At 37.6% G+C, this 15,583-nt stretch overlaps 1 protein-coding gene across 14 annotated transcripts in view; it reads right to left on the bottom strand.

The window, feature by feature from the left end:
• Positions 1-15,583, bottom strand: part of EYA1 (EYA transcriptional coactivator and phosphatase 1) — a 177,995-nt gene that overhangs the window by 47,859 nt on the left and 114,553 nt on the right. For all 14 annotated transcript variants that reach the window (XM_083826580.1, XM_083826583.1, XM_083826582.1 and 11 more), the window contains 2 exons: positions 11,276-11,358; positions 10,671-10,857 (listed from right to left, as the gene is read on the bottom strand). In XM_083826580.1, the coding sequence (XP_083682706.1) occupies positions 10,671-10,857; positions 11,276-11,358 (270 nt within the window). The remainder of the gene's footprint in view (positions 1-10,670; positions 10,858-11,275; positions 11,359-15,583) is intronic.

Below are 15,583 nucleotides of genomic sequence, written 5' to 3'. Positions count from 1 at the left end.
CCAATTGTAAGATGTTTTGCTATTCTTAACATCCACAGACTCAGTAACAGTGAAGTGCTTGAACGTTAAGAAAGCAGACAACCTAAATTATCCTTACTTTCTCATATAATGCCTCTCAGAAAAGCAACAACACATTTTAAAATCTCTTTTCAAGACTTTGTTTTGCATCCTTAAATTCAGAAAGAAAGGACTTTATTTTATTTTGATGGCTTTTTTTTTTTCCAAAAATAAAAATAAAAATAAAAATATATTTCTGTGAAGGTAGTTAGAATTTTCAACATATGATATATTTAACAATTTCATTTCTCAGTTAGCATTAACTACTATTCAGAGTTCAGTAGATGTGTATATTTGTTTGTCAATATTAATTTACTTTTCAATCAACCTAGGCCATGGCATTCTACTTTGAACAGACAGGTATAATTCTCACACAAGTGATCCTTTTTCCTAAAAAAACATCCTGTTGAGGTCAAAGGTTAGATTAAGGAGGAGACTCTGGACATCTGTGTAACACCACATACTCACAATTACTCAAAATAATAATGTTTGCTTGTGCTCAATTACAGAAAGAGGTCTCAAAGTTCTCATGTTCAGTCTTCAAAACTACACTTTAAAATTCATACATATTATCTATTTTATGTTGTACTTTCAGTTAAGTCTCTCAGGCTATGTTAAACAAAGCTGAGTAACAACTTAGTATTCAACACAAGGTAAAAGTCTTCAAAAGACACTCAACCTGTACTGAAAAGAGTGATTCTATGTATGTGCTTAACAACAAAAAAGTTGACACAGCTGTGTCAGTCTACATAACTAAAGGCAGAAACTGAATCTTAGAATATCATGTACATTCCAATAATTATTTTTTTTCATGAAAATGAACACTTCAAAATTATTCAGATTAATATATTGAGTGCTGATTGCTCTCACCTACTGTACTAAAACATAAATAAGAAAACAAAATAATTCAACTAGAAGAAAATTTCCCAACATTTTAAACTTAAATGAGTTTCTTGTCTGCTATACATTATTTTACTGGGTTATAACTTATTTCAAAGCTTTTTTGCATTGTTTTCTTTATTTTGCTTTTCTTTTTTCTTACGGCTTTTGATAATTTAAAAACAAACAAACAAAAAGATCAGAATTTGTTCAGCAGGTATATCGTCCAATAATACTTTAAATATGTGCTCTAAAATTCAGATGTAATGAGAAATTGCATTTCCTATTAACTAATTAAAATTAGGGATGCTCTTGGCCTCTGACAATATTTTTAGGAGTGAAACTTTAGATCCCAGTTTATTAAATTCTTCTCACATACATGATGTGCCTAAAACTTAATTATTAAACTTGGGGTACTTATAATAACAACAGATAAAAAAAAAAAAAGAATGGGTAGCATGGAAAAATTATAAGCAAAACTTCACGACTAATAAAAACTAGTGAAAAAATGAGTGTGCAGAGCAGAGCACGGTGAGTGCAGGGGAGGTAGTCTACCCATAGGAGCCTTACAGCTTTCCACTTTCACAGAAACACATTCATGTATATATACTGCATTCAAGATTTCAAACACTTGGCTGCAATTTTGAATAAAGATTCATTTCCATGTTCCCTTTACACATGTGAGGCATTTGTCTGAAAGGGCCAGATCCTAACCTGACAGAAAGGCTCCCAACCCCACCTGGGGATCCTAAGGTTGGTAGGGCACACAGTAGCCTGCCTTTTTTGGACCTACCGTACCTGCATTGTTCCCAACAGAGATGTGCTTCTCTTGTTCTTACAGATCTCTCTGGGCAATCTGCTCTGCTGCTTTGATAGCTATGCCATGACAAATAATACAACTTTAGCATTCCTTCACAGCAATTGAACCTCTGGGAAAACAGAGAAAAACTCTTCCTTTTATTGAATCTGTGTGTATTTGGACATTGTTCCCATATCCCCTTTGTTGTAAGGGTAATCCTTCCCTGATGGTCCTCTTTTCTAGGCTCTGATTATTGTTCTATTATCTCTCCAGAGTGGACACAGCAATCCAAAGCAAAGTAGAGCAAAGCTGTGCTTCTGTGTCTCACAGGCTACTCTTCCCTGGACTCCACTTAACAGGGGACAATTTACATTTGCTGTGATATTTTTAATAAATGTTAATTTCACCATCCCCAGATCAACTTCTGAGGAAAAAGCGACACTTAACTGGTTGTTTCTCAAGGATTTGGCCAAATATTACACATGAACTGAACACACAACACTGCTAATAATCAGAGCTTCTGCACCTACTTAGGAGATAGCCGCTGCGACCATTCTGCTACAGCAGCACGACAGATGGCAGTAGCCAATGGGTGAAAACGTGACATAGTGTGTGAGAAACTTGCCCATGTATGTAAAGGGAAACCATAGCATGTATTCTTTGGATTAAGGCTGCTCGACTGTGCAGCCTCAGTGTGCGCGGCTGGGTTACCAGCTCACTGACCAATGGTCACTCGCAGGTCCTCATAAGGAAAGCCAATTAAAGAATTCAGTATCCAGCTGAGCTCTGAGCCTTGACGAGCCCAAGCCCTGACAAATTCTGGAGCAAGAAAAACAACAGCGGCTGAGGGTACTCGGTGTGCCACTAGTATTTGGAGTACTGAGAGCGGTCTGTGGGGAAAGGTAGGGCCTGGAAGGAGCTGCCAACATTCCCCATCCCACATTTGTGCAGTTCATCATTCCTGCCTAAATGTATACCTCACACCTGCTCCTATTCAGATCACATCTCCATTTTTTGAGTTCTCCTCCTGTCTCCAAAGAACTCACAGCCCCTCTCAGCATGGTGTCATCTACATATTTAATAGGCAAACACATTCTGTTCCGTCATCTAAATGATTAATGAAAATGCGGTCTGGTACTGGGCCCAAGACAGACACTGAGGAATGCTGCTGTAGCCATCCTTCTATTTTAATAGCGAGCTCTTACTGGCTTCTCTCTTGACATGGTTTCCTAAACAGCTTTATATCATTCTGCTGTAGTTTTGGCTAGATTGCTTTATCCTAGTTTGCTTTTAAGACTGTTAAGTGAAAAGGTCTAGTTGTCAGGGCAGTGAAAGCCTTGCTGAAATCAAGCTGTATAGCCACAGTACATATTACTGTTATGCCTATTATTCTACATTCCCTGATATGAGTATTTAATTTGTTCAGCCTCAGCTGACTACATAGTAACATATTGTAATATTAGCTAAGGGAAATTACTATGTTTTTAAAGCACTTGATTTAATTGTATCCTGTTCTTGGGCACCACAAACACAGGGAGGTGCAGGAGAAAACCCGAAGCCCTACAGAACCGTGAGTGGAAGAGTGGGAGAGGATCAGCTCTTCACTGCCTGCCCCAAAACTCAAAGTACAAGGTCACCAAAGGGAGCTGGTAGAAGTCAGGTTAAACAAAAGAAGGAGGAGTTCAGACCACAGCTAGGAGATTTGTGTCACCTTTTCCCAGAAAATGCCTTGCTCTCAAAAGATTACAAGGGTTCAGGAGGAGCCTGGAGATATCCTTGGAAGAGACACATTGAGGGGTGCTACAGCCATGCCTGCATTAGTGGGTAGTACAGTTGAGTCTGTGGGACCAAACGGGTGGTGACAGCAACCCCGAGGCCACACAGCCTGTTTCTGGGACATCATTCCAGGCTAGGCCCAGCCTGGTGCCCTGAGCACCCTCGTTAGGGGCTGGAGGAATTAAGTGATGCAGGACACCTTTCAGGTCAGTTTTGTATGGTGGGACGCCAGGACTGCTCTACTGAGCCAAAGCTCTTCTCTTCAAAAAAGACTCCTGCTCCAAATTAAAATGCTAATGTAGTCACATCCTAAACATACAAACAATGGCAGCTTTGAAATCCCCTGAGATGAAAAATATCTGGAAGCTAGAAAAGCGCTCAGGGCGAAACCTATACAAACTTTGCCTGTCCTCATGGCTCTCAGGCTGTCTGCTTACAGCCACTGTGGCAGGTAGGGTACAGGGACGGTTGATTCATCTCAACGACTACATTCATTTCTGTGTGCTACATACACCTTCAAAACATTATTTTAATGTTGTAGCAACAGTTATTCTGCATCCGTTAATTGACACATATAATTTTACATCTCTGCACTCCGTTCCAGGCTTTCTGTACCGAAGTGTTACAGCTTGTTCCTGCTTCACACACTGAATTTTCTCTCCAAACTTTGACTTGGACCAAGTGTAAAAGACTCAATCTTGATTTCTCTATACATTAAAAAACAACCAAATAAACAAACAAAACACAACAAAAATAAAACAACTAGCATCTTAAACCCAGATTCTATAAGTGTCTATCTCCTTTCCCAAGCCAGACAAAAATGACACATAACTCTGAAAAATAAAATATATTTTCATTCTGCTCTACCTGAAATGCATGAATCATACTACAGTAGACTTTAAACTATGTCACAAGGAACCGTATAATTGCAACTTGACATGCAGTGTCACAAGCATATACGTCCATGCCACACAGCACTGTATGCAATTTTGATGGTTTTATGTCACACAGGAATATTTCCCATCACCTCATAAATTAGAATACTTCCATTACTTATGAATAGACAATAGAGTCACAGAGAACATTTGCAATACAGTATTTTGTGCTTCCTTTCATTTGTTACAGAAATTCCCCATAAGTAATTGCTGTATTTTCTTACTATTGATTTCACTAAACAGGAATAATATCAAATGACAAATCTGGGGAAAACTATCTGTCGCAGAAATCTCAAAATCTCAAAATTACTCTAAAGTACATATTTAGGTATTTCTCACTGGTGAGTCTGTAGGTAGATTTATTGACAAAAACATTGCAAATTTCATCAGGCTTTCCCTACTACACTGCAAGAGTATGCAAAAATGAGTAAATCCACATTATCAAAGTAATCCTATCTCATGTCACAATGTAAATTATACAAACAAGATGGGTCTAGGATAGTTAGTATAGCCAAATGTTTCTGCAAGTAGGTACATGTAAATATTTTCCATTTATATTACATCTAGATTTCCCTCAAATTTTATATTTAGTTTTGAATAAATATCTTAAATTCTCAGGCAAGCATTATTTCAGCTCCTGCATACTAAAATAAAAATTTAAGATACAGATAGTTTCAGTGTCAGTCTCATGCTATGATTTCCTGACTTTTGTATAAAGCTAAAAAAGATTTCATAAGCACTATATCAAGTTCTTCCTTTATGCTCTTACATAAAACTGGACCAAAACTGAACAATGCATTTTTTTTTTTTTTTACTTTCTGTATAAATATGACCACTACATTAGTTGTAAGTAAAAGTACTAAGAAAGTATTGCAAGAAATACAACAATGTCTGCTAATGAGATTATAGAAAGAATCTCTAATGTTGTTTTGACCAAAAGCCAAAATCTTCTCCACGTGAAAAATGAATCTAAAGTTTGTCTATTGAAGACTATTAGCATACTGTTATAAGTTTGACAGAAATCCTAAATAGTCTGTTGATAAAAAAGCTATTAGATCTATAGGCAAAAAGGACTATTTATTTTGAGGCTTGGGTGACCTTTTCATTATTCAAAATAATGAAAAAAAATAATAACAGTATTTAGTATAAATAGCAGTAGACATTATGTATGACTATGTGCAACAACAACTCTCTTAACAGCGCCTGCAGTGGTCTGAAGCTTTCTCTCCAATTTACAGTGCTGAAGGAAAGAAAAGATGAAGCACTCCTATAATGGGCAGGTAGTACCTCTCTCAATTTCTTCCTTAGTCATTATTTATGGTTTTAAATGATTTGAAATAATTATTACTTTTAATCCTACAAAAAAAAATCCTATTTATCTATTAGAAATATATACTGAAAGGTGCATTAAGTTTTTATCTTGTGATGATGGGTCAGGCTATATACTGTTGAATGCAATGCAAGAGTTAAAAGTTATACATTGTCAATGTAAAAAACAGAAGAATAACCAATATCAGAAAAGTAAAACCAGTGTTATATTTTACCATTCATTACTGTATCCAATCTCATTTCAGTTTTTACAGAAGTTTCATTGTTTCCTTCCTATATAAATATATACTCCAGATTTACTCTGGACTTTTATTTATGAAAAAGAGCAAATAATAGAACACCAGTAATATACTGTGAATAAACACTATATATTTCTTTACAGGTAGTAGTGAAAAGTTGCCTGTAAAGTATCTTTGCTCTGTTTCATTTTCTTATCTTTAATTTATTGTCATGAAACTTAGTAAGGAGAAACTGTAAAGGTACTTCCCTTTCACAATACTATATACGCTATATCCTTTTGGGATATAGTGTTCAAGGAAAAAGACGTTTAGCCCTTAACAGCAAAATCGTGACCCATGGCTGAGAACAATGTTTGTTGGTTAGCAAAGAAATTGTGAGGTTTTCAATCTGCATTGGGAAGTACATGAATAATCTGGATCCCTCCCCCCCCCCCAAAAAAAAAGAAAAAACATACACCAAAAAACAAAACAAAACAAAAAAACAGCACAAAAACCTCCACCTACCAGTAATATTTTAAACAGACATTGCAGTTATTGCAGAAACCAAGAAAACTGAGATCAGATCTAAAGAACAGTGCAGCCCTCTCTTAGTAAGAAATAAGAAATATTATGTAATAAATCATAAATACAGCTTCTTATGAAATAAAAGGATAAATTCAGATTTGTTGTCTGCATTTCTAAGCCAAAATTTTCACAAATCAAGAAATTTCTGTTACCAGCTATGATGATGGAGTTGAAATACTGCAAGAGAAAATCATTAGAGCTTTAGAAAAAGTAGTCATTTTCTACATTAACTCTTATAAATACATGTTCTGGCCATTCCTCTTTGAGAGGAAACAAATTTGAGAACATTGGGTTGGGCATCATGGATTGATGCAAAATGGCTACTAGTCCAGGATAAATTTCAATATCAAGTAGCCAGTTAAGAGAATTCAAAAAGGCCAGACACATGCCTTCATCCACTGTTTCCAGGCATTTTTTCTGTCAAGAATTTCTTGAAACAAAGTTGGTATCTGTGTCTAATCTTTGAGTTTTTCTAAGATTGACAATGCTTGAACCAGCATAAATTTTCACATCAAGAACATGCTGCAGGAAGGAGCTGCACAGCTTACCTATATGCAAGACAAAGAAATACTTCCTTTTGTTTACTCTGAAACTACTTTAATGAATTTGAGTACTGGAAGGAATAGTGGATTTTTGCTCACGTGTACTTTTATTATTTTTATAACTTTAGTTATTATTACTTCTCTTATGTACTAGAGCTCAAATGAAAAATCAGCAATTTGCTGTTCATACCTGGGATAATTTATTCACGTAGGGATTTAAAGCTCCTCCCAGAACGAACCTAATATTCTACTGTTACTCTGATGAAAAGCATTTTCTACTGTAAAGTGAAAGTTAGAATTTTACAAGTGAAAAAAGCCACAAACCTTTAAAGATTCTTACTTTTGAATTAAAACAAAATTTCCAATGAAATCTGAAGTAAAGCATATGTTAAAAATGTTAAATGGCATACTAAGCTTTATTATTTTGTTTAATGATTTTCTGATTATTTCATTAGCAAAATTACAGCCTTCCCAGGTTCCCAAGAAAATAGCATTAATTTATATGTCTGATTTACGGAGACAGGAACTATCAACTTTTGTGTAATCAAGAGGTTTAGTGACCAATGTACAAGAGATTTTTCAGATCCACAAAGGGAAGAGAAAGAAGAAATACCGAGCATGACAAATTTCTTATTCTTTTGCAAGCATCCCTGGATGTCCTGGATCAAATGAGAAAAACGTGCATATTTAACTAAGGACTGTGGGAAACCATAAAAGGATTATTTTATATTTGAACAAAGAATTAAATACATTTTAAGTGAAAATATCTGTGCTTTCTGAGTTTGCAAAACTCTATTAAAAATGTCTAGAGCTCATAATTTCTCTCTTTTCACATTGTTTGTTACCAAACTCCCGTGTTTCACTTACTGGCAGAAATTCATGGGAACCCCCTATGTCTGTCAAATGATTCTGGTGCCTCTGTGAAGTCTGAAGGCTGTTCTGTGCTTGTCCTGGCATATTTCAGAACTGCACAGATTACATATATATTTTTTTAATACACAAGATGTCTAGGGCTGTCAACATCCACAAAGAACAGCTGCAATTCAGCAGCTGCTGCCCACCCTAATAAGCGGTATAGCAGCCTAACACGATGGCTCTGCACTGCTCCCCACTATCCCTTACATACGGTACTCCAATCACAGCAGAGACTCAGCAGTCCAACTTGACCAGATGTAAAATATTCTACAGAAAACTGACTAATTGTGATATATTTGCCCATTTTATTTTTATTTTTAATTTGGTTAGTTTGCTCATTTGTTCTGTGGATTTTTTTTCTCTCTAATATGCGTTTCACTCATATCACTCAACCAGAATTCCCTTCTCCCATGCTGTTCCCTCTTCACTTTCACTTCCTTGCTTTATCTCCCAGACATACTGTGTAGGAGCTCAGCAGAGGTTGTGTGATAAGCCTAAGCAAGAAGAAAGTAAAAATTAATATTATCCAAGGGAAGATGTCAGACACAGCACTGGATTCACTGATTGGTCGCTGCTTCTACCAGGGTTCAGGGTTTGTGAGGCAAAGAAATGATCCTGCCTAATTTTAATATAGGAACCCAGCATGGTAGTCAGCCACCTTAAACTGCTCTCATACCAATGGAGAGACTTTGGTGCCTCTGGATGAAGATTATAGTTAAACTAATCTCTAAATATTTCTCTAGAAGTGCTGATCTCTCTCCCCTGACTAACTTAAATGCCTCAGCAAAATGCATTAAGACAAATGGAGAAATCAGTTACTTTAAGACCTGTTACTTGCAAACCATTTGAAAAAACTTTGTTTTGGGAATTATTGCATCAGTAACATAAAAGGAGAGAGAAGGCATTCCCAGCAATGTCAGAGTAGATGTGCACATGACTAAAGAATGGCTATGTCTAAGCAGAGCAGTGACAGGATACCCCATGAATGTATGTGGAAGCATAAACTTGATACATCCATGGTAAAGCCCATCACCTTCTTCCAAATTTTTAGACAAAACCTCCTTAAAAAGAATATAGCAGATCTGAGCCAGAAAAGAAAGCCTTTTGAAAATGAAAGTGATAGAGAAGTCCTGTCTAGGACTATGGAGCACAGAAAACTAATAGAAAGACTTTGACTAAACCACTAAATTTGAGCTTTGGAATAATACAGCTCCTCTCTCCATACATGCCTTTAATGTTGCTTTTAGGAAATATCAAATAGTTTTTTGTTTGTTTGTTTTTTGTTTGTTTTTTAAAAGTGAAGATCTTGCAAGAACCCCAACCCAGATGATGCAATGATTCAATGTAAATATCTTGATAAAAGCTAAAACTTAATCATGTTTGTTTTTCAGGGTAAGAAAAATTTATTGCTTCCAAGTTAAAAAGAAAAAAATAAATCCAAAAACTTAAAAAGAAAGTGAAAACCAGAATCATTATGCAGACTCCACTATACATCTGTATATTTGAAAGCTGCAGACACCAAAATGCATTCATATATTTAAAAAGATTCCCTTCTCAAATATGCTGATGCACTCACATGGGATCTTGTGTATATAAACACACACCCCAACTGTATTTTCTTCCCTACTTATTTTCAGAAAATGTGAGAAAAAGCACAACGCTGCATACACTTTCTTCACATACACGCTCATACAGAAAAACAACAGTGCACAAGCAAATTATATCAAAGCTGACATTGCACATGCAAGACTGGTCTCATAAAGTAGCTCAAGAAAACTGAAAACAATATTCCCCACAAAACCTCCAAAATAAAGCCTCTTGGTAGCATTGCCAAATCATAGCTGCTTTTCCACAGCTGAGAAACACACCACATTACTGAGAAATACATCTGCAAACTTGGACCTTCTCTCTGACAGATTTCAAACTTCTGCCATCTACTAACTACTGACATGCTTGAACTGTTAATTTTTTTTTTCATTTTTTATTTTTAATAATGGGAAAAGTATTTTTCACCCCTCATTTCCAAAAACAGCTGGAGCAGTTTGGCATACATGTTCAAAAAATACCTCAACTAGTAAAGGACTGCCAAATTCCGAAAAGAAAGGTAAAATGACTGGGAAAAAGGACAAACCACTGAAAATCTTTACTTAAAATGGAAACACTTGTGCAATTTCAACTACCTATTACAAGCATTATTATGTCCTCTGAAAGTGAAAAATACAAAAGCTCTCTTTCAAGTGGACACTCAGGCTGTGGTCTGAAGGCCTCTCAATTTCAGTCTTTCTTAGGGAAAATCAAAGGATTTTATCTTAATGAAGACAGAGCTCAAAAGCAGCAGGTTCTGGTTTAGTGTAAAGACTTTCCTATATCCCGCAAATTTTTAACACAAACATTTTACAAATAGATATAAAAACTTGTGTTTTGTAAAAGCCTTAAACTTTTACTGATCCCCGTTTCTCTTTAGTCTCTGTTCTGTTAGAATCTGTGCAAGACGTGTCACAGGCTGAGGATTAAGAAATAATAACAACAACAAAAAAAAAGCCGACGACTACTACACAGAAAAAAAAATCCAATTCAACCCCCTTTCAACTTACAAAAATGTGCCTCATAGGGACCATAAAATCCATGTAATTACCTGCTGCAGGATCTGTAACCGCTTGACTGGTGATGCCAGATGGTGGTTCTTGAAGCTGGTATGTTGCATTTGTGGAGGGTGTCGTCGGGCTGGTGTTGCTGTTTGTCATGTAATGCGAGGGATACGGTGAGCTATTATAATACTGTGCATATTGGCCCTGGCCAAAACTGGGATAAGAGGGATATTCCTGCAAGACAAAAATATGCAACTGAATAGACTATCAAAGTTTTGCTACTTTTTAGTATAAATTCCAAAATATAACTACAAACATATGTCAGGCTTTCAGCACGTATGCTTCCTGGACTAGATGCTATAGGACCTAAAACTGCAAAGCAGTAAAACTAAATCTATATTACAAATAATTTAGTATGTCTTCTCATACAAATAGCTTGTTAGACAAACTACTGAAGATGTGTGAATAAGAATGTCAAACCCAGATAATTAGTTCTATTACTGTAAGTTGACAATTTGAAGAAAAACATTCATAAACATTAATTTAACTTGAGAAAATAGCTTTCCAGAAAGCTATTTAAGAGCTACATTTTTTCAGTGGATGAGAATTCTAAGTTTGTCAAAGTTTCCTCCAGTCATATGTACAAATTTACCTGCTGTGAACTATTAAATCCAGTAGAATTTGTGAGTGAATTATTTCCTGCATATATTCCTGATGATGTTGTAAAACTGCTGCCTGAAATGAAATGAAAAATTATGTGAATTACTAAAACACAGTATCGGAAAATAACTTCCATCATGCAATTATATTATAAGGATATGGCATATTTGTAATATTTCCCATATGCTGACTGATCTGGTTGTCATCAGGTCTGTAACATGTTAATACAGGGAAAGTGATAATTCATTGTTCCTATACCCTATGTTTCATTATTGAATTAAAACAAACAAACAAACAACAACAACAACAACAAAAAAACCACCACCCTGCTTTGACAGAAACTTGAAATTTAGACAGGAATCTGCAGACACCTAGGATCAGATAGCAATCAGGGTTTCTTCCTTTTCGTTTTTTGTCAAACAATAACTTTGAGCCTTGTCCTGAGAGATGCTGTCTCCCCTCTCCGAGCCCATGGACTCCACTTCTCCTGCTGCCTTCGAGCATTGTGTCTCCTCTTATCCCTGAACCTCAGTGCCTTGACGAAACAATAATAATAAAAAAAAAAAAGCCATAACACCCTTTTCAAAAATGCTTACCCTGCCTGTGAAGCGATTAGGATTCACTAATCGATCATAGACAGCCTTGGGCCGTAAAACTACTTTTTTGATAGAGTCTATCAGGCATGACACAAGGGAAAAAAGTACCTCTCTTAGAAGAGAGACTGAAGATTGAATTTAGCCCAGAGACTGAATTACTGCCTTCACCTCCCTCTCCTCTCACATCCCCCTCACGAGCCACCAAAAATAGACAGATGGGTCTCTTGTTTAATATCTAACCTGAGAAGCCGTTCCACTAAAAGGGCAGCAACCCCCTTTCAGCTGTTTTGCCCTTGCTGGTTATAACCCAGGATTGACACAGCCACCAGCTGAGACATATGGATGCACAGGGTGAAGCTCTGTAAGCCACCAGAAAGTCTGTAATGAGGCAACCTATTGAACTCGTACAGCAGGAGAGCACCAGTGAGCAAGGAACTCGCATCAAAGCACACGGGTTGTTTGCAGCCTCCCTCACCCCTGAAACCTGCTTAGCACAGAGGTACACTGAGATCTTGGAAGGAAAAGATGCACATGAGCAAAAGAGACAAGGAGGGATGAAAGCCAAGAGGGGGCCAGGTGTTACAGGTACACCAATAATCTGGTGTGCCCAACACAACTCAACAACGACATCTTACACAATTCATTGGGAAAAGTGACAGTTCTTGCAAATCCAAACAGCAAGGAACGCAGGCAGGGCTGCATGCTTAGCACAGCCCCTATAGGGCATTTGTGAGCTATATATGTTTTTTAAACAAACAAACAAAAAAAGTTTCCTAGCTATGACATGTCAGAAGGAAAAATATTTAAATGCTTCAATTGCAAAAGTTACTAAAAAAGCACACCACTTAAGCCTCAGAGTAAGAGATGTGAAATATGTCCGACAGCAGTGGGAGTAAAAAAATGAAGTTTAAACTTAACGTGTGATAATGACTGTAAACATTTTTCTTGTATTTGCTATTAGCACTAAAGCTCTGTGGTTGTTGATAGACGCTACTAATCCTGTGAACTAAAATCAGATTACTTCAGCAGAAGAGTTGACATCCAAGTTTAGCAGATAGTACAGATAAACAGTACTAATGAGAAAAACATGTTGTTTTAAATTTAATTTAAAATTGGAAAACAGATGTTATTTTTTATTATAACAAACCCCAGAGCCAAAATACAGCTGAAAAATGTTTTAAATTGCAAAACTTTGAAATGCTATTTTATTTCTAAGAGTGCTTTGGCTGGAAGAATGTAAGTTACTGTGTCTCTTTTATTTCTGCAGTTATTTCTGAGTGATGCAGTAATACATTCAAACACCAGTTTTATAGGTGCGTGGTTTGAACCATTCTGAAAAGATATGAAATGCCTCTCACAGTCATAAGGAAAAAATACAACACACAACTACAACCCACAAACCTTTTCTTGAATGAATACATTATCTTTCCACAGAACGTTTGGCAAATAATTTGCAAGAGCAAATGAGAAAAGTAATTACATGGCAGTCAGCATCTCTGCCCTCAGACAAAGACACACACATACTAACACACAGATCTCTCCCTTTCATCTCATGGTCAGCGCTGGCTCCTATGGAGGAGGGGTGGGGGTCTCCTAGACCGTAACAAACACGAAGCAGGTTTTGCAGAAACGGCTCTGTGGGCCACCCAGAACTACTGGCCTAAAGTTGCCTTTAAAATACTTCGATTTTGCCATTTGTTTTTTGAATAACCAGATGCAGCGTGGCATAGAGCTGCTGTCTCTGCATTAGCTGAACAAACACAAAAATAAGAACCTCCACGAAATGCGCAAGATTTACTGCGGCAAGTTGGCCAACTACGCAGCTTTAAAACGTGATAAAAGCTGTCAACTGCAGGTCAAAGGTCTATTTGGCAAAGAGCAAGAGCCCACATGAAAGCTGGGAAGCCCAGCCAGCATCGGAAGGCCGCCGGGCCCTGCTGGGCCCAGCGCGGCAGCTCCCGGCACAGGCTTCGCCCCCGCGCTGCTGCCATGGGCAGGATGCAGTCCTCCCCTGTGTATTTTCCACAGAAGCCCATTTGCTTTCCTAGCTCAGTCTCCTTGCCATGGGCTACGTCTATCATCAGGGCACAATATATGTGGCAGAAGTTTAGCGCAGCTCTCTTGGGAAAGCCGAGGACGGCCAGATGGGCTATTTAAGCTCAAGGTTTCTTCCGTTTGCTTACAGTGTTTAAAAATCTTTGGCAAACTCCCCCGTGTTGTCCTAGTAACTGCTTGGCCATCTAGCACGATATTTTTATACTGTATAATAATAACCGAATACCTTAACATTTACTTTTTAAGGATGAATTCCCAAGCCAATTGGTTAGTATATTCTGAAACATCACAGTCATTGTAACTAAAACAATGTTGGTGTTCACCACAGGTTTAGCACCCTTCCAGCAGCAGGCTACCCCAGTGCACAGTAAAAGCTATGTTTTTATCACAGCAAAGGGGATACTCAAGAAGACAGTTGCAAATGGAGCCCTCTCCTTGGCCTTTCCCCCAGCCCTTCCCCGCTTCATTTATCCTCACTGAGCAATCCTTGTAACCATGCCAATATAGGAACAACGGCCCATTCCCACAGTCATTAGTCATGTAAGTGGTCTTTCAACATCTATGAAGCAACTTATATGAAAAACAGCTTAAGGAACAAACTCATTAAAGCAAGGGCAGGAGCAGAGACAGGCAAGCAAAATTGCGTAGGTGCTCTTCCCATCCTCTCCTCTCCTCTCCTCACCCCCCATTACAGGGATAATACATCCCAACAAACAAAAATCCAATTACCAGAATAACTTCAGCAAGGAGTTGCACACAGTGATTTTCCTCACCATTTTCAAAAGCTGGCAGCCTCTCCCCCTGCTATTGTTCAGTGACTAATCATGCTGTAATTTTAGCAGGGTCAGGAAAAGCGCTGGGTTTAATTGACTGCACACGTACCGCGATGCCATGTTGTGGTGTTTCAGGGAGACATTCACCTCAGGGAGAAGAGCCAGAATACCTCCAAAGCTTTTCAGCACAAGGTAACCCCAATCAGGGAGCATAAACAGAGCAACTGCTAGGCCGCTAGGAAATCCCATTTACTGCAGGCAAGGATGCCAGCAGGGCCCCAAGTGCACTGTCATGTAACGCTTGTTTATGAAGGAGGTTGTGGGATCCATTATCTTCATTTAGCAGCTCAGCAGCCACACGCAGGAGATGAAGAACGGCTATGGCAGACTATGACAAGGCTGAGGCTGCTGCCTGCCCATGCACTGCTTGAGGGAAAGGGAGAATAAACTCATTTCCCTCTCTGGAGGTTTCTGTACAAACAACCAAACAGCAGTAGCACTACCCCAGTCTTCTGTCAAGAGAATCAATCCTATCCCTAAATAATAGTCAAAACTATGAATGGTTTCTCATTCCAAAATTAAACCAGGAAAGGGAAACAAAAGCTCCTGTTTACTTTTAACATCTGGTCAATCAAAAGGAAGAATTAAGACAATTTAAAGTCATTTGAAATACAAAAGTCAGACTAATGAAACCATTAAAAATATGAAACCATTCAAAGCATATATTCAAATATATAGTATAAATATTATACTGTCAACATTTAACAGCAAGAAAAACCTGGTTAGCAATGAGATTGTTTTCTTCCTTAGCTTCTAATAACTCTACAAATATTTCATTTGAAACATTCTCCTTATTTCCATTCTTACACTCTGCAA

Source organism: Anser anser, assembly GCF_964211835.1.
Source record: "Anser anser genome assembly, chromosome: 2".
Lineage (NCBI taxonomy): Eukaryota > Metazoa > Chordata > Aves > Anseriformes > Anatidae > Anser > Anser anser.
The sequence above is the reverse complement of the archived record's forward strand: the minus strand, read 5'-3'. Positions and strand labels throughout refer to the sequence as shown.